The sequence below is a fragment of the Centroberyx affinis genome, unplaced genomic scaffold, assembly GCF_046629955.1.
Source record: "Centroberyx affinis isolate AG114_WGS23_722 - 3 ecotype Tasmania unplaced genomic scaffold, CSIRO-AGI_Caff_v1 ptg001205l_1, whole genome shotgun sequence".
Lineage (NCBI taxonomy): Eukaryota > Metazoa > Chordata > Actinopteri > Beryciformes > Berycidae > Centroberyx > Centroberyx affinis.
The window spans coordinates 358,973-385,269 of NW_027279723.1; the positions used below are offsets into that span (position 1 = coordinate 358,973).

The following is a 26,297-nucleotide window of genomic DNA, read 5'->3' on the forward strand; positions in this document are numbered from 1 at the left end:
GGCCTGCTGTGTGTCTTTATAGTCACATCAAAGTGACCTTCGCCACACTCTTCCCTCCAAAACCCCCCCCCTGCTCCCCCAGTCTGGAGACCAGAGAGAAAGAGAGGGAGATATGGGCTAGAGAAACAGTGAGAGAGAGAGAGAGGCTTACACATATTTTCCAGATAGCAATACAATACCTGACATGTAGAGGGGTTTTTAAATAATAGGAAAAACCATACTAAGTGCATAAAAATTTCACCACAGATGTTATCCTGCTGCTTAGAGTCCTTTTGTGTTTTTATCTATGTGTCCTCAAAATAAACAACTGTTTTTTTTGGAGAATATATTCCAAAAAGTGGGAGAAATCCACTTTTGTGTATGGGTGAGTTTGTATTTTTTAGTCTTTTCTCTTTGCTTTGTATGTAGGCGTGCACACTTTCCTGTTTGCATGCCTGAGTGTGTGTTTGTGTGTGTGTGTGTGTGTGTGACCCTCACGTGGGTGTTTTTGTAGGTTCCAACCCCACTCCATCATTGGCAGGAATGAGGCGCCGCATTAGGAGGCGATAATAAAAAAAAAAAGAAAGACAAGAGGCCATTCTCCACGCCTTGTTTACTCTGCAGGGCCTTTATCACTCGGCCTCTGAAGGCGAGATCAGCGCTCGACAAACTGGGGAGAGAAAACACCGGAGGACAAGTGGATGTTAATGTGAGAGAGAGAGAGAGAGAGAGAGTTTTTGTTGGGGGAAGATAAAAGTGCTGCATGGCTGCCAGCTAAGTTTGTCTACTGCTGCCACAATGCAAGGCTAAATAAGAACAAACATCTTTTTAACCTGCGTTTAGGTATTTCAATATTATCCATATATGTTGTATGTGTATGTGTGTGAGAATATTACAACATGCATATGATATATAGATAGTGCAACATATATAGATAGTGCTATTTTGTAGGGCACATAATGCACTTGTGTATTTTCTTTAATCATTTCATCTTATGTTCAAATTATAAATTTTAATGTTATTTCTCTTTCTTTTTTCCCTTTATTTACCTGTTATTTTCCCCTCCATATTCTTTTGCAAGTTTAAATGAAGTGTGATTGGGAGAGAAGGAAAGAGAGAAAGAGGGAGTTTGGTTTGAGTGTAAAAACAGTTTTTGAAAATGTACGTTTTGTATTCCGCTTTGGCAATATTGTTTCTGATGAACAGTCAGGCCAATAAAGAGAGAGGAAGCGAGAGAGAGAGAGAGAGAGAGAGAGAGAGAGAGAGATAAAGAGGGACAGAGAGAGACAAAGAGAGATAGGGGGAGACAGAGAGGGAAAGAGAGGAAAGAGAGATAGAAGACAAAGTGAGAGAGACTGAATTACCAAGTGCAGGAGGGTCCCCTATCTCCTGTGTGAGAAAGAGAGGAAAAAAGAGGGAGGGGAGGGCCAAAAAAAGGAGGAAAAGTCACATTAACACAAATAGAAAGAGGCAGAGAGAGAGAGAGAGAGAGACGGAGGAAGGCACTTAGGGCAAGATGGCTGACAATTTAAAAACTAAGGATCTTTGTGAAAGGCGGCTGCCTTAATGTGCCTCGACCCTGGTGCATTCACATTACCATGGTAATCTTATCAATATTGTGTGTGTGTGTGTGTGTGTGTGTGTGTGTTTGTGTGTGTGTGTGTGTGTGTGTGTGTGTGTTTGTGTGTGTGTGTGTGTGTGTGTGTTTGCTGGAGACAGCTAAGCACCCGGCCCCATGCAGACGGCCCATTAGCAAAACCTAATTGACTTACAGCCTTCTGACCACAAAGGTAACATCTGTGTCAGTCATGTAAGTGAACGCCCCTTGTCACCTCACACACACATGCACACACACACACACACACACACACACACACACACACACACACACACACTTCTAAATGACATTTGCCTCATTGTGCGTCCCTTTGCCACTGATTGACCTTGATATGCACCAGTGAATGCAATATGGACCATATCTTTGTCTCCTTGAGATGAGATGGAGGGGGGGACATAGAGAGAGAGAGAGAGAGAGAGAGAGAGAGAGGAGAGAGAGAGAGAGAGAGAGAGAAACAGCCACTTATGGAGGTATAGCTCTCTTTTAGAACCAGATATCAAAAGCAGCATTTTCCTCTAGTTTACCCCAAACCAGAGACAGAATGACAGACAGACAGATAGAAAGAAAGAGAGAGAGAGAGACCAACCATCATGCAAATAGAAAGACAGGTAGACTAGAAGACAGAGGGATTGACACCCAGACAGAGCCGGAAAGAGAGGGAACGGGCCGACAGGTGAACACGACAAGCCCGAGGATCCATCATTATTTAGCCGTGGATATAGAATATCAAATGGAGGGCAGGAGACGCCTCCATATCAGCCGGCTATTATTGAAAATGACTAATATATTCTGAGGAGAGAGACAGAGAGGGAGAGGAAGACAGAGAGATGGATGAGATATGGAATCCGATGGAGACTGACACTCAATCTCTCTGAATAGTAATCCAATAACGTCTCCTGAGTTTCCTTATGGCTAATCAATTGTGCCGCGGCACAGAAACAAATCACCATATCGCAGAGTCAATAACCGTCAGTCATAGAAATACCTCGCCTCAACTGTCACTGTTTATCAAGCCCGGCCCAGTCTGGGCTCACAGTATGTGGAAGGGGGGGGTTTGGTATACACTGTCCTCACTCCCTGACTGCTGGTAATTTAGATAGCGATAAGGCAGAGATAGCGGGGGTGATATCAAACGCACCCCGACCCCAGGTGAAGCCGAGCTCGACCGCAGCAAAGATGGACGATGATTTATGGCTGGGAAAACACAACAAACAAGTTTATCAGGAAGGGTGAATGGATTTTCTCACACCTTATTGACACACACACACACACACACACACACACACACACACACACACATATATATATATAAACAGGGATGACCTATAACCGTTGTGTCCAACTGGGTGAGCTTGTCAGTATTTGTTACAGTACATCAGCAGCCTGATCTTCATTGGAAATCCAATAATCAGTAGGTCTGAGTACACAAACCAGGCTGATGCTGGAGTAGATATCATTTTTTAAGGATATTCAACTGACAACACTATATAAATAATGTAATATTAGCAGTTCTTCTCACCTCAGTGTGGACTGCGGCTGGTGTCACCTCAGGCTTCATGAAGGCCTGGAATATGAGAAGCTTCAAATATAAAGCCAAACAGCTCAGGACTATTTTGACTGAAGGTCCATCTGACTTTGACATGGACAAGCCAATAAAGAAGGAAAAGTCAGAAACATCAGAGTCATGCATGTGAGCGATAATCAGAAACAAACTCTAAACTTTGCTGCACAGTTTGTATTGAAGCAGATGGGAAGTCTGTACCTTAGTTTATGAAGCCTAAGATTCAAACACACTTTACCTTGGCAAATCTGTCATTTGGCTTACTAGTTAATATTTTCATGTATTTTCATAGCACACTTTGAATGATAAATGTGTCAACTTTTAAACATATTTTTAAGTGACTGGAACGGACCAGTACATTCACTGTTGTTGTTGTTTAGCTATATGCTGCTGCTGCAATAACCGCCTCTTCCTCCCTGGTTAAGAGCAAAGGTTAAGCCTCACCAAACTTATTGATAGCAAACACTGATGGCAGTTTTGCCAACATTAACATACTTTCATCTGAATCTAAGCTGCCTCGCTCTGATCTCTTCCACTATTCCCAGATATATCACTTTATTCCGGCCCACTGCCCATCTTCTCTTAACTCACCTCCTACATCAGGATTAGATGCTATTCCACAGACTGAAATATAAAAGCTCTTATTTCATCATCATATCTCTTAAAAATGTGACACCTAAAAACAACTGGGAAGAAGAACTAGGAGTGGAGGAATACAAACAAACCTGGGACAGAGCTTTAGACTGAACGGAACAACTTCATGTGCTCATCTTGGCTTCACGCAGTTTAAGGTTTGACACTGTATCCATTACAGTAAGGCTAAACTGTGGAGGATTTACCACGATGCAGATGCAGCATGTGACCGCTGTCACACTGCCAAAGCAGACCCGACTCACATGTTGTGGTTGTGTCCTAGATTAGCTGGCTTTTTTTGGTGTAGAGCATTTAAAATTCTGTGTGAAGCGTTTGATTTGATATTAACAGCCCAGTGCTGGAAATGGCCGTCTTTGGGGTTTCAGAGGAAATTGTTAATGACAACTAAAAGAAAAGATGCGTCCGCCTTTGCCTCTGTCCTTGCTCAGAGGAGGATTGTGTTACAAATCCATTTGAAAGCCTGTGTTTGGCTCAGCGACCTGATAATATTCCTAAAGTTGCAAAAAATGAAATACTCCATTAGAGGGTCAACCCCAAAAAATACAAGGTTTCAAGAAAAATGTTCAGCTTGTGAGTTTTTGAAAGCGGTGCTTTGTTTTTTACAATAAAAATACAAAAAAATGTTTCATATCTATAAATGATGTTCTCTTCTTACAGGATTAGTAGGGTCCTTCTGTTCCATAATGCTCTCCACAGCCTGTAATTATAAAATCAAATCAAAAGAGTTCAGCTTCCTTGCTTTTCTTTCTCCCTCTTCATGATGTATTTATTTCAGTCAGCCAACTCACGTAACAGATTATTGAGAATGAATACAAATATAGATACAGAATTTTGTCTGCCACTGAATACGTGTGGTGGGTCACCCTAAGGAGCTGCTAACCCTAAAAGAACTTTAGTAGTTTGGGTTTCATTGTAGAGTTTTAGTGTCCCATGATAGTTTAAATGCTGTTTCAGAGGCTTTTCCACCCTGACAAGAATACAATTATAAGGGAAACACTGAATACTTGGAATTTTTTGGCATGAAAATAGTCAAATTTAAAGATATATTGAATATTGGCACAAATTATCAGCTACTGGCAACTTCAGTCTAAAAATATCAGTATTGTTACAGCCTTCAAAGACCAATACTGATCAAACAGATTGGATTCCTTCCCACCTCTCCATGCCAAAGTAAGCAGGGACGCTGTCCTGTCTGACGCACCAGGAAAAGGATCATGACCAGACCAGAGGGGAACCACCAACTCATCTGCTTGCTTTAATATTAGGACATGAGTTCGAAAATGAAATAGTTTTTGGAGCAGGAACAGTCTAAAGCCACAGGAGACAGAATCAGTGTAAAGAAGATGCAGGTTTATTGTGCTCTTGTTTAGGATTATTGTTAAATCTAATAATTTGTGTTATTTATGTTGGATTTTCTGAACACATGTACTGTATGTCATGACAAGAAAGCTCAAAATTGAATCATTGAATTTCCCCAGGTAGCTTCCTCTGAACAGCTGACCTAATATCGACTTCGCCAGGCTTTCAGTGTTCGGCGGTGATATATTTTCGCTCAATAAGGCAGACTGGGTGAAAGAAGGTGAAATTTGTGGTGGGATAATATCAGAGTGAGAAATGGCGACTGGGATCTGCTTCTCTGCGAGGTCTTCAGCTTTATGTGCCTTCACTCCTGCCTGCCAGACCACTATTTCCAGCTGCTTCAAAAAGGTGTATTTTCACAACTTACCACATTATTCGCCACGAGCCTCATCTTCTTATCTCGGGCTCCAAAATAAGCTTCGCCTGCTTCATTTTTTTGATGTGAAACTCCTGTCAGTCAGCTTTATTGTTAACTCGCGTGTTCATTTTAAAAAATATAATGGAGCTGAAATTCAGCAGCAGTCAAAAGCCCGCTCCGCTGATACAATTCAAGACAAACTCACTGCCATAACAGCATTCCAAATGGATGTTTAAATGTAATCATCTTGATGGTTATTATATAAAAAAAGAGCAGTAAAACATCAATAATTTGCAAACAGCCTTTTTTCCGAGCCACTTCCCATATGGCTGTGATGCTCCGACACTTCACAGTCAGACAGTTGCCTGTTCACAGGCTTTTTATGGGCTTTCTATAGGCTGGAAAGTGGCTAAAGACACACTGTAACTCCTGTGAGAGAAAGTCTGAATGTCAGTGTTCACTTAGGATTCTCTCAAGATGAATTCTGTATCAAAGCTGGGAGTTGTCAGCGTCTCTATTGGTTTGGCTGGGTTTCAGTGGTTTGTGTGCTTGTGTGTGTGTGTGTGTGGCCTGTGTGTAAGCGAATAGTGTGTGGTTTTATGGGGACAAGCCCAGTGGAGAGTCAGTTGTGGTTCAGTGGCTTCTAACAGGTCAGCCATTTTAGAAGAATCATTTTCCAAGTACACCAGATCACGCAGCTCTAATTTGCGTGTGTGTATGTATGTATGTGTGTATTAATGCAAATAGTAACATCTGAAGTCATTAGTCTAGTATTAAGTCTTAAAATCTTGTTTTCTTTCAAACCCAGGGGGGAAATCTGCAAGTGGGGAGATATAATCACTTTTTTTTTAATGCAGCTTTGTTCATTTTGGGAATTTTCTTCAATGGTATCTTGAAAGAAGGCAGAAAATCATGTGACTTGATTCAAGAAAATTCTTAAAACAAGTTGATTTGGAAACAAATTAAATTTTCTCACCCCATTGGCAGATTCTCTCACTTGCTTTAAGAAAAATAGGATTTTAAGACTCAATACTCGACTAAATGACTTGTTAAGATGGATGGCAGTGTGTGTGTGTATGTGTGTGTGTGTGTGTGTGGGAGAGAGAGAGAGAGAGAAAGTGATAGTTTAAGGGGCGGTTATGTCAGAAATGTAACATTATCTCCCTTTCCCTTTCTTCCCCTTTCTCTCTGCCCCTCATCCCTTTCTCTTTTGAAGAGGAAACAACAATGGCTCCATTAAGTGTCTGAGAGGGTCTTTGATGTGAATGGTGCTAAATGGCCTTTTCAACAGTCAGTCAGTCAGAGAGGAGGGGGGAGGAGGGGGAGGGGGAGGAGGGGGGGAGTCAAGTGGCTGTAGTGGAGGGAAACTCCACCTAAACTCAAAACTCACCTTTTTTTAATCAGTGAAATAAGGTGTAGTGATAATTCTTAGTCACCCCAGCACCAGATTCCAGTTTAAAAATAAAGTCCTTTATAGCTGATGGTAACTTTTTATTTTATCCAGAACTATACTCACAAACTAAACACAAGCCGTAGAAAACTACTTCGCCTCCCTCCCTTCCCTGTACCGAACGTTTTTCCCAACATGCTGTAATTACCAATAATGCATTCATATGCAACAATAAATCACATTTGTTTCAGTAGAGCCAAGAAAACAGAACCCAGCAAACATTTCGAGAAAAAAAGTCGACATAGCTGCATCATTTAGTGAAATCAGTCCGTAAATATCTTTCTGATATCACTTCAAAACAGTTTCCCAAACTGTTTTAATATAATTTTTTATTGGGTCATAATATCAATATTTTGTACTTTTTTGTGTTGACGTTGAACTTGGCCTCCTCCTGCACATCGATGAATGTACAAATGGCTCCAACATAAGGGTTTGCCTATAATAATGTGATACTTTATTGATCCCTGTAGGAAAACTCTCCTTTCTCCTGCCTCCCAACACTGGGAGGTCAAAGGTCAGAGGTTAGCTGCTCACCACACCACCCTGCTGCCCCTTTCAAGCTATAAGTTTTTATGATGTCTAATAGAAGTCTTTATGGTGGTGAAGTTCATAGTACGTAGCACCAGACTGATCTGAGTCTTTTCAAAGAAATAAAACATAAATTAATATTATAACCCAAATATATATTGGTGGTTGTTGACCCGCCTCGTTATTTCTATCACTGGGTGGCAGGGAGAGGAGAGGATGGTCTGGGAGGTGGATGATAAGCAATGAGGAGAGAGACAGAGGGAACGAGGGAGGAAGGAAAAGAGGAAGAGAGGGAGGAAAGAGAAGAAACAATGAGAGAAAGCAAGGAGGACAAGAGGAAGAAGGGGAGAGAGAGAGAGAGAGAGAGAGAGAGAGGAGAGGGGAGATGGGGGCTCGATGAAAACTGTCATGTCTCCACCGTAATAGGGGAAAGGGAGGCTTTGCTGATTGGAGTTGCCATGGCAATGGTTGGCACCTAGTGTGTGTGAGTGTGTGTGAGTGTCTGTGAATGTGTGTATCGGTGCATGATTGTATTTGTGTGTGTGTATGTGCGTGGTTCTGAGTCTGTGAATGTGTTTCTGAGCACCTGGAAATGTTTGTACGTGTACGTATCTGTGTGTGTGTGTGTGTGTGTGTGTGTGTGTGTGTGTCTAGAGGTGGGGGTTTGAAAGGGGGATCTTGTTGGGGGATTATCAGTGTTGTCAAAGGCAAATGAGGAAGGGGACCAGAGAGGCACAACAAAACGCTGCTAGCCTGCACTGTGGATGGCAAGACAGACTGTAAACACACAACCAGGAGAGAGAGAGAGAGAGAGAGAGAGAGAGAGAGAGAGAGAGATGTTGAGCTTTTATATCGATGCTTTGGCAACATTGTTCTCAACTTGCATGCAGATAAAGCATGTCGAATTGATTGAATTTAAAATGGAGTGAGAGAGAGACAGAGAAAGACAGGAAGACACAGAGAGAGAGAGAGAGAGAGAGAGAGAGAGAGAGAGAGAGAGAGAGAGAGAGAGAGAGAGAGAGAGAGACTTGGACGCCCAGATGCGTGAGTCAGTGTTTGTCCAAATCTCCAGACTGCAGCAGAGTTCCAAGCTTCTTCCAGCCAGAGAGTCTGAGATGCAGACTTGACGCTAAGATGCCAAACTAGCCACAACCGCTACTGCAGTTAACTATCATCACACACACACACGTAGTAAATATCACACACACACACACACACACACACACACACACACACACGCATACTGTCTGTACTGTGGATGTAATTGCTCTCTGACACAAACCAACACATGCACACAAAAAATCTTGTCCATAACCACATTGACTGCCAATTTCTTTCCGACAGCAATAAACACCCAAAAAACATACGTACAAAATGTGTTGTCCATAATTATATTGAGTGCATTGCGATGCAATACACACACACACACACACACACACCCTCCCCTACAGGTAATGAGTATAGCCAGACTCATTATTTCCAATCCCAGGTGCCAGGGTGGTTACCATCTAAAGGTCATGACAACATCCTCTAATTGTTTTCCGGGGGTCACAAACCTGTTTGTCGAAGCGTCTAAGCCGGCACCTCTCTCATGCCACGCTCATTATTAATAATGGCCGCGGTGCTGCTACACCTCACACCCGGGCTGGGGTCAGTCCGCTTTCAGTTTGACCAAGATAGACTTAACATGGTTCGCCATGGAACCAGAGTGGATGCCATGCTGCACAAACCCACCAGAACGATGGGATTTGTGCATTCTACTGTCTATACTCTGTCCTGCACTGCACCTTTGCACTTATATTAAAGTGGTAATCCTCAAGATCTTTGTTTTTTGGATTTTGGCGACATCTTTTTTTCTTTTCTTTGTCTGTTCAGCCATGGTGGCTATCACTGCTCATGCTAACTACCCGGTTCTGCTTCTACTTATTCCAAACAAACTGCACAATGCATCACTTTGTGCAGCAGAGGATTTTTCCCAGGAAAGAGCTACCAGACACCAAGTGTTTAGAACAGCAAATATAAAAGTTTTCATGAACTGGATATAGGTTGAATCACTGTTGTGTTTTTTTTTTCAATTGTTGAGAGCAGCAAAACAGACATTTATTCATATGAAAATGTTGCCAATTAGTACTTTAAGTCACCATGTGCATCAGTATGTGTTGTTATACTCAGTGAGTTGTCAATAAGTTAGCGTCACCCAAACAAATCCCTGTACAGTTATTGCACTTAATAAGGTGATCCTGACTCCGATAACAAGGGTTTCGTATCCGAGCTATAAAGAAACAACAGACGACCACAAAGGCTCCGTCATTATGAATTCCAGCTTCAGTTTACATTTGGAATTCCTGCTGAGTAAATACAGCAATCTGCTCCAGCCCCGTTGTCATTCCACTTCCACTTCAAATCCCCCGGCCGCTGTGGAAAAGTGCCCACGTTCATAAATCATTCACTTGTTATTGTGCAACCCAGATATGGAAGACACGGGCGCACCGCAGCCTGCAGCCTCCCGTCCCGTGCTGTATCCGTCTTTTCTGCTCCCCGCCACTGTGACAGAAAATCCCGCCGCAAGTTTCCGACTTAGTAAATGTCAATCTCTCCGAGGCTTGTGAAGAGACTCGCTTCTACGCGGCCACAATGGGCTTTTTATGAAAGCTACGGCACCATGATAATTAGGCCGAGTGTGTAGGGAGAGAGAGAGAGAGAGAGAGAGAGAGAGACTGGGATGTCATTTCCAGTGTTATGTGTGTGTGTGTGTGTGTTGGGGGGGGGGGGTTACCAGGCTAATCCACAGTACACAATGGACTGGCAGCTGCTGTAAACGATAGCAAGGTCATCACTACTGCAGCCGCTTGATCAGGACCGAGTGTGTGAGAGAGTGTGTGTGTGTGTGTGTGTGTGAGACAGAGAGAGAGAGAGAGACAGAGGAAAGAGGAGAGTTGGCAAGTGCATGAGAGAGAAAAGCCAGACTTGTGTGTGTGTGTGTGAGAGAGACTGTGAGAGTGGGGTGTGTGGGACAGAGAGAAAAGAAAGAGAATGAAATAGAGAAACAGACTGTACCTGTTAGTTTGTAATTGTGACTGATACTGAGCTTTCTCTCTTATTGAGGTGTTTTTCCCGGTGATGGAGAGTCTAACTTTTAATGAGTCGACTCCTCACTCCTCAGAGTAGGCGTCGTTCCTCCGTTGGTGAATAAAAGAGTGGAAACGCAAATGACTTGACTCTCTCACCTCACAACACTTGCCTTTCAAAGCAACTCAATGGCTGATCTGGTGAAAATGATGAAGTTTCTAGATGCTTCATAATACAATATTGAGGCTTGTGCAGAGTGGAAGCCCTCTCTTTGTCACCTCAGTGACCAACCTGTGGGCTTTTATTGTGAAAAAGATGAGGAATTGGAAATCCAGGAATTACACACCACCAGCTTTTTTCTCGTAGGCAAAAAGCCTCAAAAAGCTAATTTCCAAGTTTCTTATGCACAAATTTTGATCATACCACCAAATTCCAGCTAAAATTATGATGCATGAAACAGTCAAAATCAGCTGTTTACATTGATTTCGTCAAATTTTCCTGTGACATACCAGCAGCTGAGACAGTTGGAGGAGAAGATGTGATAAAGGCTGCCAATTACAACAAGGCTTATCAAGAGCATTGAGATAAAATGTTTCGTTTAAGTTCCACACTCCCAACAATTTGTCTCATGTCTATCTTGTGTATTTATCAGGTCCTTAGCATAATCAAGGCTGCTATTATAAGCGCCAGACCGAAGGCTACGACAAATTACCCAACACATGGATGCTAGAGCCCACCATTTCATCTGTTTTTATCCTATTCTTTGACATAATCACATGAAGAAATCTGGATTTAATGAACTCCGGGATGTAGCCTACATAACAAATAAAGGGAGGATGGGAGCCGGAGAAAGGAAGAGGCTGAACGGTGTCCAACGGTTTGGCGATAAAAGCAACGCGGAGACTACAATACCGACGCATGAACAGAGAGGCAGGCTATTGAAAGTGTCACATTAGCTCTATTTATTAAAATCTCCCCGCCATGCCTCGCCGTGCCTCTAGATTTCCTTCTGGTACGATAAGTTTTTTAATGAACTGGCCTGCGTCCAGCCCCGACAATGGCAGACTTTCACCCGCCGCTAAATATCTGATGGGCTCTGCCGATTTCTGCCGCCGATGCCGAGCGCTAAAATACAGAGACGCCATTAGTGTGGACCAGGCAGTCCCCAGCCATTATCTTAGTGATGCCATCTTGACACACAAACATTTTGGAGGCAATTAAAGATTATGTGCGCGCGTGTGTCTGTTTGTGTGTGTGTAGCCGCCGTCAAAGAGCAATTACGTTGACAATGTCCTCGATATGGTTCCGGACGACTCATTTTCATATCAGAGGCGACTGTGATGTCTCGCAATTTGATTAATGTGTTTTCAGAGGGACGCGAGCAGCGTGCGGGGACGTATTTGTGGAAAAACCCACGCACGAAAGCACATATGAAATCAGAGGGTAAACACAAACGCACGTACACACACACACACACACACACACACACAAAGATGAGATGGATGCGAGGCAGTAAATGGCTCTTAATTGATGCACTACATCCTTTGTTTCATTATTTACAGGCCCGCCTCATTATTCTACCATCCCAAACGCTAAGTACTCCGCAGAGCTGCCTCCATGATATAAACAAATAAAATGGAAGCCCGGAATAGCAAATGGCTCAGCTTCATCATTATGGGTGGATGGTGAGGATGGTGTGTGTGTGTGTGCGGCTGTGTGTGTGTGGGAAGTGGGGTTTGCTGTAGTTTTACGAGTGCGACGGGCGTGTGAAGACGGTTACAATGTTCGGGGTGACCGTAATTGAAGAAATGTGTGCCGTTTTATGTGTGTGTGTGTGTGTGTGTGTGTGTGTGTGTGTGTATGTGTCTAGCTCTATATATCATATCACAGGTCTCAGATTTGGAAGCAGATGGTCCTCATGTTTTCAAGTCTTGGACTAATTCACAAACCTCTAATTATGTTCAGTTTATGATGAGACAAACCTTTTCACTTTAAATGTCAAAATGCTATATATCCCTTTTGGCAAATTTACTTTTATCTTAAAATATTTCAAAATCACATCTGATTCTCTCCTCAGAAACATTGCTATTTTGAAAGGAAAGGTCTTAAATATCTCATAATGTTAATAAAGAGCCATACTGTGCTTCATTTTCATGCCAGCGATCATTTTACAAGAGTGGGCGTCAAGTTTTCCAAATGCAAGAAATCTCATTTTGGAAGGAAACTCTCAATGTGAATCCTGTGTAAATATAGCTTAAATTCAGCGGATGCAAATAAATAATAAAAAAAAAAGTGTGTGCACTATTCACACTGCATGTGTGATCACATCTGGGTGTGAGTGGGATCACATTATACTGACGTGAGTGTGTGTGTGTGTCGGGGTTAGGCCGTAATTGAAGCAGGGTGCAGTGCCAGACTAGCCATTATGGGGCCGAATCTTGATCTAATCCACAGAGTTAGTGGCCTTAAATAGATAATGCTCCTGTACTGGGGTCCGGTCACTGGGGAGGGAGAACATATGGTCCATGTGTGTGTGTGTGTTTGTGTGTGTGTGTGTGTGTGTGGGAGAGAGAGCGAGAGAGCTAAAGATCAAGAGAGACAGAGAGAGAGTGTGTGGGTGTTTGACAGAGAAAGAAAGAGCGCAGAGGGGGGAGTGTGTGCATGTGTAAGTGTGTGTGTGTGTGTGTGTGTGTGTGTGTGTACATGTACAGGACTAGACAGCTGAAACCAAGCCAAAGGCAGAATGGCATGCCTGTAGCATGAGCAGCAAACTTTCCAGAGTAACTGAGACCCTAACTTTAACGCCGCTAACATGAACCGACACTCCGGATCCAAAGACCGGGACGGCCCGGGTCCGAACTGGGCCCGACCTGAGACAGACAGAAAGAGAGATAGAGATGGAAAAAAAAAAAAAGAGAGCAGGAGAGACAGATTGACAGCCGAGCAGACTGAGAAACAGAGCCGGAGACGGATGAAAACAAAACAAGAGAGAGAAAAGCCGACTAAGAGAGCGAGAGTGAAAAAAACCCCCCACCCTCCTATCAAGTATAGGAAAAAGAGCACCTGCCAGAAACACGGAGCGGAAGAAACCCCCGAGTCAGGGCATTAGAGCGGCTTGTCAATCACGACCCCCTCGACGCGCGGCGAGCAGGTGAGCCGAGGTTTAACCGACAGACGCATCGACGAGTCAATTACAGGCCGGCCAGGCAGAATGTCACGGCCGGCCCGGACGCTAAACCGACGGCTTAACCTACTCACACCGCCGCATCAATATGCAGGCTTCACCACAGGGGGGGTGGGGGGAAGGGGGAGGGGGGGGGAGGGGGACTGAGTACACATGCATGCCGGGCATTTCTCAACATGGTCACACACATCCAAAAAAATGCTCATGCCTCGCATCACAAATCAAATTTTATCAGCCCATAATGCCGTTCAGCCATGGTTCAAACCAAGGTTGGGGCCATTCATGAATTCAACTGAGAATGCATGGTACATTCCAATTCAGTTCCTGGAATTGGAAAGTCACCCAGCTCGAAGGAAACAGAATTTGGAGCTGAATTGGAATGACAAGAAACAGAATTGAATTCCATGAAATTCCATGAAATTCCACTTCTAAGAGAGGTTGTCTTGATTCGCTAAACACTCTAAATCAAACATTATGAATCAAATAAAAGACAGATAAACAAATCCATTCAATTATAATGCATGTATTGCTTTCAACTTTCACTTGAAATTCCAATTCAATTCCAATTCTGTTTCCTGTAGGTTTCTTTAAACTCTGAATCTTGGAATCGATGAGTTCATTCATGAATTGACCTCGACCCTGCTGGATAACCTACAGGTAGATATTCCCAGCACAGATCACATTGTCAGCCTCATCGTGAGGATTAATGAGACGCCAACTGGGAGAGAGGGAACTTAAACCATTTGGTTGTAAAGATTCCCAGTCTGGTCCTGGCTGGTGCCCAGCCGTCACTGCACTGCAGTAACATCCACCTTAGCAAGTCATTTCATCTAGTACTGAGTCTTAAAATTGTGTTTTTTTTTGTAAAGGTGAGGAATTGTGCCAGTGGTGTGAGGTATTTCCATTGTTTCCATAAAACATAATATAGAATAAGTCAGATCATTTTACTAGTATAGAGCAAATGACACTTGATCCAAGCAAATTCTTAAAACAAGTTAATTTGCATTGGAAAAAAGTGAAATGGTCTTGTTGGCAGATTTTTTTCCACTTGTTTTAAGAAAAATATGATTTTTAAGATACTCAATACTAGATGAAATTGCTCTTTAAGATTGATGTTTGCAGTGTGTCAATTACATATTTGTGTCAGCCAGAGTCCCAAACTCTAAGATTGTCAAAAAGTTTGATTAAAACATATGAAAAATCAGACATCAAAACAAGCAGCAGGTAAGGTGCAGTATGTCTGCTAAAAGGAAAAGCAGCCATTACATGTCATGTCTATTCTAATCAAATGACTCACACATGTCCTATAGTCCTTATACACAAATGTAAACACACACACACACACTTAAGCTGGCTAGGTAGCTAGCGGGGTCATGGCCCACTTTGGTTTCCACTCAGGAGGAGGAGGAGGATGTGACTTGCCCTCACGGACGCCCCAAGGCCTTCACACCTCCACAGGGACTCTATCTATATATGTGTGTGTGTGTGTCTTTCATGAGTCAGTTATGAAGCCAAGGCAGCCCCAGGCTTTCGTGTGGCCCGACCCTCACCTCTTATAGTATGGGGGCCTGTGTGACTGCCCACACAGCCAAGCTACAATGGCATCACTATTCTGCTATACTGCACGGGAGAGAACTTATGCGTGTGTGTGTGTGTGTATGTGCTGGGGCTTAAGCGAACCAGACAGGGAATCCCCCGCCCAGCTCCCCCCCCCCCCTCTCCCCCTCCCTCCTCCCTCTGAAGTGGGGTGGGCTGAGATAAGGCGTGTTATAAAAACACAGAGGGTGGTCAGATATCTCTGCTGTTTACGGGGGAAATCCACTCTGTGTGCACGGGTGTGTTTATGCATGTGTGTGTGTGTGTGTGTGTGTGTGTGTGTGTGTGTGGTTTATTTTCTGAACTCTGGGCCGGATAGCCATCGCTTTTTATCGCCGTTGTTTAGAAAAGATTGTGTATCGTTCGAGGCGATGGTACACTCTGAGTGCGAGGCACTGCCAGAGAATGTGTATTTAAATCAGGAAAGAGGTCAAGCAAGTACAAAGTGCAATGGGGTAACAAGGACTCTGCCCCCTATAGGACACAGGCAGGATTACACTTTGTGTAAAAAAAAAAAAAGAGGTGAATGCTAATACTAGTAGTTTTAGTTTTTAGTTTTTAGTTTTTTCAGGCTCATCTGTGGGAGAGTTTTTTATCTAGGGAAGGAGATTGGCAGGCTGTGAGTGTGTGTCTGTGTAGTGTGTGTGTGTGTGTGTGTGTGTGTGTGTGTGTGTCATTTCCTCCCTATCGTAGAGCTTATCTATGGACTGCGAAGAATTGGGTGAGAGGAGTGACAGAATGGAAAGAGGAGACGGAGGAGTGTGACAGAGGGAGAGAGAGACGGAGGGACGGAAAGTCAAGCTGTGGAGTGAGAAGGGCAGGCAGTTGGTAATTTGTGTATGTGTGTATATGTGTATGTGTGTATATGTGTGTGTGTGTGTGTGTGTGTGTGTGTGTGTGAGAAAGTGAGTGTAGCTCATGGCAGTGAGTCAGACTGTTATGTCTAGAAAGGAAGCATAATGAAGGGTAAGGCACATTAAAATATGTGGAACTTGACTCAGTGAAACTTCCCATTATACGTTGCCTTTCCGTATCACACTGACATAACACTGCAAGGGAAACTCAAAACTGTCTCGGCAAACTGCAAAACATTTCCAAAGAATAAATTATTATACATAAAAAACAGTAAAAATAAAATAATGCGAGTCAGATGTTTCAGCTCATCTGGTGGGATCCATTTCCAGTGGAAAAAAACAAAACAAAAAACTTTTCCCCCGCAATAAAAAAGGGACCTTACATCAAACGCAGTCTAAAAACTTCTCCCAATGTATTTCTCCCTATCTCCCTTGGGCTGCCGCTCTGTAGCCAACAAACGGCCAAAGAAAACTAGCTAGAGGTGAAATCCAATTCCACAAATTGGTCAAGATCTAGACACGAGGGCAGGGAAGAAGCGGGAAACGGGGAAAAAAAAAAAAGCGCAGGGAAGCGAGTTTGTTTTCGCTGCCTAGGAGCTCTCAATTAGCCACTAATTGCCTCGCCTTAACGAGCGGGACATTTCTTAGCACTAATGAAGCTGGTGGCAGCCAGAGTCCGCATCACTCAGAGGGATGAAGTGTGTGTGTGTGTGTGTGAGAGTGTTATAGTGAACGAGAGAGAGAGAGGGAGAGAGAGAGAGAGAGGGGAGCTCATTTTCAGCGGGCTGTTTGGCATTCTCTGGAAGGAATGCATGGATGGATTACATTGCTGGCTGCTACACCGACTTTCCAATGAGGCCCCACTTTGTCTTCACCCTTATCTAATCCAGGTCGGAATGACCACCTCAGCAAAATTAAAATGAGGCCGGAAATCAAATGACCTGCCTATTTGCCACAGCTGCATGGACATGTGATTTAAGGAAAACCACTTGGCACAGAAGCGAGTCTCCTACAGAGAGACTGGAGAGGAGCTAGCAAGAAACACAGTGGGATTTGCATTGGATATTCATATTCATACAGTGGCTTTTCGGTCACAAATGGAATAATTTGTTAATAAATGATGTGTTCTGCTTACAGAAACAATGTCAGCTCTCAGTTACAGTAAAATTCAAGTAAACATGTCATCCTGCATGAATGATGCAGGCACCAATTGGGCCAATCAGTAACAAGATGAATAATCCCTCCAAGTTTCATCAAAATCAGATGGATGGTGCAGCAGTTAAGGCCTTTAAAAGTTTGGAATTTTGTCCTTTAATTATAGTGGCTCCATCAGGCCAATCAATGCATTTTTTAATGCCAGAACACACTGAACACACTGCCAAAATGCATTATCACTTCAATTTTCATCAAAATCGGACTGGTGGTGTCTGCAATATCACATTTATGCAAAAAACTTTGATGTTTAGGAAACTGGACGTCTTGCTTCCTTGCTAATTTTGCCCTCGCCTCTCTCTCTCTCTCTCTCCCTCACACACACACACACACACACAGACTGAAGTGTCTAAACCTTCGCGGTGCTTTCCCCTGGCCGAGCGGCTGGGCTAACGGGGACACACGACACAGTATCCCATCCTCTCCCCCCGCCGCACACAGCAACCCAACACTCCTGACACAAGCTCGCCCCCAGCACCCATGACTGCCAAGCAAAACACCCGGCATCTGTATGAGAAGGGCGCCAATTTCACAGCCACTGCCAGGCGGTCAGCTGAGCCTCCGCCACACACATATTGCTAGCATGTGTGTGAGGACGGAGCGCGGATGATATGGATATACCGCGTGTGTGTGTGTGTGTGTGTGTGTGTGTGAAGGCGGTTGGTGTGCATCTGTGTGAGCCGAGAGCAGGTGTGTGTGAGAGAGAGGGAGAGACAGCAGTGCCAGCATATAAAAACGTACGTGTTAGAATAAGGACTTCATATACAAGAGTGTGTGCATGACAGACAGCTCAGTCCTGACACACACATATAACCACAGTTTGGCAGCACACACTGCACACACACATTCACCCGTGCGTTAACCTGCATGCGGCCACATTATCACCGTTTACGCACGACAAAAGTGTCGGAAAAAAGCGACAACATGCTATTTTCTACGGTTCCAGAGGCTCCCTGACATTGATGCATTTCGCCGTTGCGTGCTTCCATTCCCTGGCTGGAGTTTTGTGTGTGTCAGGGCCGAGCGGCGGCCAGGAGGCCAGGGGCCGGTGCTGAAAGCCTGATGGATGGGGTCCAGGGGTCACGGACTTCAGCTGTTGTTGGCCACATCACAGCCCCGGCCAAACAAACACACACACACACACACACACAGCTAGCCTTGGGTTAGCACCAGGAGAGAGCGCACGGTGCTTTTTGGTGGGGTATTTTTCCATTATTGAGGCAGTAAGAAGGCTGAGAGGGTGAGGGGAGACGCAGGAGAGACGGTTCTGGTGACGGTTCTTGTCATGTGGGGACTGAAAGGGAACAGGCCTACAATCAATTTAGTGGTCTGACCCTGATGGACCCATGCCTTCTGCTTCAGGCTTCATATCGCTGTTGTCATGTGAAAGCATCGTTAGACCAATTGCGGTGATTTTCATCTTTTAACTTCATTTGAAGGATTACATGGTTATATGTGGGATGAGACAATTCTCCGACCTCCTGGGCTGTTGAAACCCTTTCAAAACCCACTGGATGAACTCACAAATGCATGGTGGGCAAGCTAAAAAACAAGCCTGTTGTTGGAGATGCAAGGTCCTGACAGCGACAACATGCATCTTAAAAGCACCTAAAAACTGCTAATTTGAGACTAGTTTGCCTTTTCAGAGACTGTGAAGTAATCAATGATCCTAAAACAGCAGTCTTATTTTCAGTTAGTCTCTCTATAGACGAAGACACATTAGAATTTAGAGGGAGTTATGCTGTGTGTAGCTTACTGAACACAGGTTGGTATTTATGCTAACTGGCTGCACCCACCAGATTTACCAAACTAATGCTTAAGCAAACTGATATCTACTTAAATGCTCAATTTAATGCAAATGCAGAGATGACAGTCAAATCCAAAAGCATGCTCCTCTACATGTGACTGTGTACCAGTGCTGCCACCAAGCACAAAGGAATCTCAGTAGTGTTGGTTTCAATGGAGATTTTTTCTCTCCCATGGTATATATGATGTTTCAGAAGCATTTTGACCCTGTCAAGAAAAAAAAACATGCTATGCACCATAATGGGATGTATGAACCTTTCATTGTTGCCACGACGATGTCATCAGCTCTGAAAGGGGCTGCTGTGCCAGGAGCGGTGGCCACGTTGCCATGGTGACAGTTGGTGTAAAAGATGGTGGTTGGTGGTTTGGCTGTGGTGTGTGGGCGAACGAGAGGCAGCCAGCAAGCCAGCATTGCTTTTAGGGTAAATATGGTCTAAATTAACAGTGTTGCTATATCAACCTGGGAAAAAAAAAAGACATTTAGTAAAAATGGATGTCTTAAACACTGCACTAAGTGAAACCAAGCAAGAATATTGCATGAGATATGAAATTATTTCTAATATCAGCCCAACTGTGGAAATTCAATTTCACAGCTCATGAACAATATCAAACAAACACGCTGGCTGAAAGAGCACACTCCAGCTTGAGTGATACTGTATCAAAAGGCTACACAGCAGACATAAAAGCAAATGAGGTGGGTGAAGGGCAGGCTAACGGCTAACGGTAATCCATAACTCCACCAATCTCCATATTCAGGCAGTTTAAACTGCACATTAGCCACCAGCAATTCCCATGGCCTGCCTCAGACCGGGGAGGGGGGGCGGGCTGGCTTTCTAATGAACTGTATAATTAAATGAGGAGCTCCGCTCGGCCCACTCCGATTCCTCTCGATTCCGAGACCGTGATGTCGTAACGAGGGCTGAATTGAAATGAATGGCAGCAGGTGAAGGACAGAAGGACAGCGGGCTAATGCGGCGGAATGCGCCTTTAATGAAGAGGATGAAAGGGGGGAATGAGAGCGGGCCGAGGTCACCGTGGGCGCTCACCCGTACCTCCGTTCTGCAGTGCGAGGGTGTATACTCCCACACACACACGCACACTTTCCCCCTCTATATTCCCCTCTTTCTCTCTATCTCTCCCAGCTCTGTCTTTTTTGGGAGCTGTGTGGGAGAGAGATAACTGTTTCAGCTCTCCACTTTGCCCTCCCCAGAGCATGGCTTTTGATTGACACATGCTAACAAGCTAAGGTGTTCGACAGGGGCGCCGGCAGAATAGGAAATGCTAAGAGAACACAGCCGGGGAATTCTCCCACAACCCGCAGTTCATGACAATCGACTGGGGAACAGCGCGCGCTTCTGCATTTTTTTTTTTTTTTTTTTTTTTTTCAGGAATTGCAACACGAATATGGGCTTATGAGGTGTCAAATTAATTCACGCCAACCCCCCTCATAAGGCAGCGCAAGAGGAAAATATAAGTGAATTTTCCAAAAAACCAGAAAGAACTGAGCAGAATGTCAAGGAACTTCAACAAAGGGAGGACGGATGGAGAGAACAGACAAATAGATTTTGAGGAAGGGGAATATAAGCGTTACGCTTCAAGTCAGCAAGTCTGATTTCCTTTAATACAATCTTCCTTAAAATCAAAAGGTCGTGCGGCGGGAGAGGAAAAGTTCCTCACAAGGAGACAGTGTGAGCTGACATGAGGCGTGAAAATATGTCAGAGAAAGTGGGTCGATGGCCGTGACTGTGTCCAGAGTGTGTGTGTGTGTGTGTGTGTGTGTGTGTGTGTGTGTGTCATGTGGTTCAACTATGGAATTTCCTCTGAATGTCCATGACCAAGGGGGAAACTCATAAGACACACACACACACGGTAATTGCTTACATGTAGGTGGAGCATTAATTTCAGTTAGACTAAATGCGTGTTACAGAGCACAAACAGCCAAGTACCAGACTCTTGACATTGATTTCAATGCTTTTGTTTAATGGACATTAAACGCAATCAATTCTTAGATGTTTAGTTGCCGGTGTTTACAATCTTTGGCAGCATAAAACTGACCACAACAGCTAGGACAAGGCTGTTTATTGCATTGCTGTTCTTTAAAGTACAATGAATAATCGGTGAAGCCCACTTAAGTCCTTCACTTCCTAAGTCCTATTACACTCAGTGTTTGACTTGGTGGGAATGAGAGGATAAGACATGCCCTTTGTTGATGTAAATGAAATGTTTCCCCCTAATTATTGGTAGAATTTAAGAATCTACCATCGCCTACGAATTGCAGGTTTCACCTTACTGATGTTTTGAGTTTTCCTCATTTAAATAATCTAAATTGAAGAGGTTTATGTATATTTAAATTTGAGTAGGTTGTAAGTTGTGTATGTTTTAAGTAGAGGAAATGGTTTTAGGGTGATCTATAACAGTCACACTTGATTGACCGGCAGTCTGGCTGTTCAAAAGTTTCAAAACAGACTACAATGTTTCTCTGTCTGAAGGCTTAAACTGGCAAAGTGTAATCTTCTAATAAATTATGGTGACGATACTGATAAGATTTAACCCTGACTAGGCTCACAAAATCACACAGGGGAAAATACACTCATCATAGTTTTTCCCAGAGATTTTCCATTCAACACTCTCATGTAGTAAATTTCACAGGAATGGCATGTTTATGCTTGATTAGTTCAAGGTATTAGCGAGAAATCTTGGAATGTTTTCACCCCTATAATCACCACAGGATGGTCAGCAGACGGCTAGTCGGCTGTTTCCCCCTCGCCATTATTATTTATCTGATCGTGTTTATCTGGCTTTTGTCTTTTGTGGTTTGTGTAACGCTATTTTGACAAGTACTATAGAAATCAAATGTATTATAATAAGATGTTTTTCAGAATTGCATAAAATCCACTCCAGGATCAATCAATCAATCAATCAATCAATGAGAGATAGTCTCATCTGCCTATAGAGCCGTCACTGTGCTAGTGGAAATGTCTACTGCAGCAGACAGCGGAGGGTCAAGGCGGTGCAGAGACTAGACGGATCAGCGGAAGCCCGATCCCTGTTGGCCTTGACGCTAATTAAACACTAACTGATAAAAAAAAAAGCCTTCTCCACACTCTAATTATCCCCCATTTCAAGTCTAATTTCACCAATCAGCGCCATCTTTATTTCTGAGAGCAAATTGGGCAGTAATCATTTTCTAGTGGAGATTTCCCTGGCTCTAATTGTTGAAGATGATTTAGTCATTATCAGAATGCCAGCTATTCTTATCAGTCATCTCAGAGGGCAAATTTATCCGCAGATTGTGTTGAGAGAAATTAGGCTGAATATTGTAATGAATTTTTAAAGTGATGACTCATGGCGTTTCCTAGTTTGACTGAGTACTTTAAATATGCATAATTTGGCTAATTGGTTAAACGAGACAGAAATTGGTTGAAATAATTTGGCGAGGCACAGGAAAGAGAATTTCAAAAGTATTTAATGCAAAATAGATGTTTTAAAAAAAATCATGCATTTATTTGACAGCGGGTTTGAATCACACCATCGTAGAAACATTTAGCAAGCTTGTCAGTGCTGTGATTCTTCTACGCTCACACACAGAATAATGACTTTTAGCAATGATTTAGCAAGGAGTCAGCTCACAGCATACAGCTTCTACAGTGTGGATCATGATTTATACAGCCATTATATTAGAAGCATCGCAAAAATAGTACAAATAAACTCATATTTGGAACGCATTGAAAGGATAGCAAATGTAAATATATTAGCCACGTCTGCATTCAAATAATAAAAAGGCAAAATACACAAAAAAAACACCCAAGTTTGATAGCAGGATGTGAAGGAAGTCCAAGCGACAAAACATCAAGGGCAAGAAGACACTTTGAAGTGGAGCTACTTCCCTTTCCTGTTTGTCCACTTTACCTTCCTGTGTCTCTTCTTCTGTTCTCGGAGTCCGGCTGGTCAAGGTGATCCCTCTTTATTTCCTTCAGTTTGATCAGCTTGTGCAAAACGCAAGTCAGCATTGCCTTTATGGCTACTTAAGCTGGCATAGAGTTGACTCTATCCGACATGTAGCGCTAAGCTCAATCTGTATGTCTAGGAAACTTTAACTTCAACCCTACAGTATAAAAACCATATCAACATAAGATCCAATTGTTATTTACATTGACATACATGCAAATATTAACACTTAAACAGTTGTCGACATGAGTATATATACACATATGAGTCCTTAATGCTTGTTGAATCTGTCTCGGCCGGTGAAGATGGTTATCAGCTTGTCACTTATCACTGCAAAAACCTCATAACTCCAATCTTGGTGATTTTCATGTTTTCACTTAAATTGAAGGGTTACATGCTACTTTATGGGTTGAGAAAATTGTACAAGCACTAGTCTTATGAAAGCCTTTGAAAACTCACTGGATAAACTCTAAAATACATGGTGGTCAGGCTGAAAACAACAAGGCTGATTTTCTTAGGTCATGAAAAGTTGACATTTTGGAGATGTTATAGCTCTGAAGGTCGCTGATCAGACATAGTAACATGTCCAATAACTAACTTATGTCTGTTTAAACTCTAAGTCACAGCTGGTCTTGTGTTTCACCCATCTGGAAACAAGTGAAGGGGTGGATATTAATACTCAGCCTCTACAGTATTGTGTATGATGGACAGAAGTTCACCTAGCTGCGTCTATAGAACTAACCTATGGTGGGGGGAACGGGGGGGTGGGTGTTGCTCAGACTGCCTCTCACACTGCACCTATCATGGGCTTCTTCTGTCTCGGGTCGGGCTGTCGTCCGTCTCCGTAGCCGTAGCGCTCGGGGCTGGCGTAGCGCTCCCGTCCCGTCCCGTACCTCTCTGGGCTGGTGTAGCGCTCCTGGCCCGTCCCGTACCTCTCTGGGCTGGTGTAGCGCTCCTGGCCCGTCCCGTACCTCTCTGGGCTGGTGTAGCGCCCGGGGCTGGCCTGCCGGTAGGCGTCCCCTCGCCCTCCCACCGTTTCGTAGTGGTGGTGGCGCCCTCTGCGGGCCGCGGTGGGGGAGGGGGGGACGTCCTGCCTCAGTGGCGCCCGGTGCGGCTGCTGCTGCTGGCGCGTGGGGCGGGGGGACGAGTGGTAGTAGCGCGGGTCTGCGAGCGCCTGCTGGGACTGGGGGAGCGGCAGGCGGCCCGGGTGGGTTGAAGCGGGAGGGTCATGGGGCGGGTAGCTGTAGGGGGCGGGGTCTCTCGGCGCGGGTCTGGAGTGGGTGGGGTAATCGTACGGAGCCCTCCTAAGAGAGAGAGTGAGCGAGAGAGAGAGAGAGAGAGAGAGAGAAATTTTAGAATAATAGTAAAGACATCAAAACTATGAAATAACACAAATGGAATGGAAACTTTTGACTGGTAGTGTATGGTTATGCAAAATTAGGAAATAGTGACTGCATGTCCATTGACTGTATCTGGGATATTAGCCTGGAGCGGGCCTATAAGACTGTCTGACACCACTATTAAAGACACACACACACACACACTATGGATGCTTGAGAGAGAGGAAGACAACATTTAATACTGGTTTAGACTGGTTTGGAGCAGAGGACGTGCCAGAGATTTGACCCTCCCTTGCGGTAAGCTTTCTCCTGTTATTCAGTTTACGTGGCGAGGCTGCGGCCTTGGCAGGATCGGGTTGTGGGGGGGAACGGGGATGGAGAGATGCCAAGAGATAACAGCAAATGCCTCCGTAAGCATATAAGGAGGTGTGTGTGTGTGTTTGTGTGTCCCTGTATGTGCAGGAATGTGTGTGTGTGTGTGAGTGTGTCCCAGGGGTCTGCAGTAACGAGGCAGCCAGCTGGATGTCTCCGGTTCCCTCCCACTAGCTCTGGGTGATTAGGGGGCTAAACCCCTGGGTAAGGCGACACGAGGGCCTCGGAGAGACGGAAGGAGAGAGAGACTGAGAACGAGAGAGAGAGAGAGAGAGAGAGAGAGAGAGAGAGAGAGAGACGAAGGGCTGCTCACCTTTCAGAGGCCCATTCAAATTTTTTCCAGCTCACGTGCTGCTTTCCAATGCTGAGTGACACAGAAGTCTAGCTACACCGAGTAAACAAATCTAAAAGCCAGGTCTAACTCTAAATTACATATTTTCCCATTTTTTAATCTGCACTTTTCTTATTTTGGTGACATCTTTGGTGCTCGGCTCTCATTGCAGTGGTGTTTCTGCACTGCTCTTCACCTGTCAATCAAACAAGTGTGTCCAGTACTGTGACTTGGATTTTCTGTTGATGCAGTTTGAGTTTCTCTCAAATTTTATATCACCGTATGGCTGTTGTCATGTGAAAACCTCGTAACTGCAATTTTGGTGATTTTCATGTAACTCCTTTATAAGGATTACATGGACCTCAGTGGATTAAAAAAATCCCACAACCCTTGGAATTATGAAAGCCTTTCAGTCGATTAGATACACTGAGGAATGCGTGACTGTCAAGCTAAAAATAAGGCTGTTTTTCTTAGTTCCATGTTGGCGATACGAATTTGACTGTATGCGACATCATGCGGCCTTTATGGCAGTCCCACTTGTTTACATGCTTTCAATGCTGCTGTTGCTTCACCGCCCAAGGAGATGTTTGTGGAAAATCCTGCAGTGCTAATACAGGGTAGATGCGGGGTTGTGGGGGGGTCGGTGGGCTTCAACAATGGCTGCCACTGTAGTGCGGTTATTACAGAAGCCTTGTGCTCGGCCTCTCTCTTGTTCCCTGCCCTCTCCTCCTTCCAGTCCCCAGGGCCGCGCTCAGCACCTGTTGACTGGCCAATTAGAATGACTCACTCACCACAGATTAGTTAGCACGCAGCCTGCTTGTGTGTGTGTGTGTGTGTGTGTGTGTGTGTGTGTGAGTGGACTTCCCTTGAGGGTATTCATTGACTGTGGCGAGGTGGGTTTCTCTGTGTGTGTGTGTTTCCCAGATATCAGTAGCGTGTGTTTTCCGTGGGCTGGGAGGCCTGACCACCCAAACAGAGCGGATACACAGGTGGTCCCAAGAATGAACAGCACTGCCTTGTCAGTCAGCGTGGAGCAGGAAAGACAGAGGGAGAACACACACACACACACACACACACA

General features: G+C 44.2%; 1 protein-coding gene across 1 annotated transcript in view; it reads right to left on the reverse strand.

Moving 5' to 3' along the window:
* Nucleotides 1-22,711: 22,711 nt before the first annotated feature.
* Nucleotides 22,712-26,297, reverse strand: part of pard3ba (par-3 family cell polarity regulator beta a) — a gene marked incomplete at its 5' end in the record, with an annotated part of 88,838 nt that continues 85,252 nt past the window's right edge. The window contains one exon of the mRNA XM_071524584.1: nucleotides 22,712-24,480. Coding sequence (XP_071380685.1) covers nucleotides 23,964-24,480 — 517 coding nt within the window. The remainder of the gene's footprint in view (nucleotides 24,481-26,297) is intronic.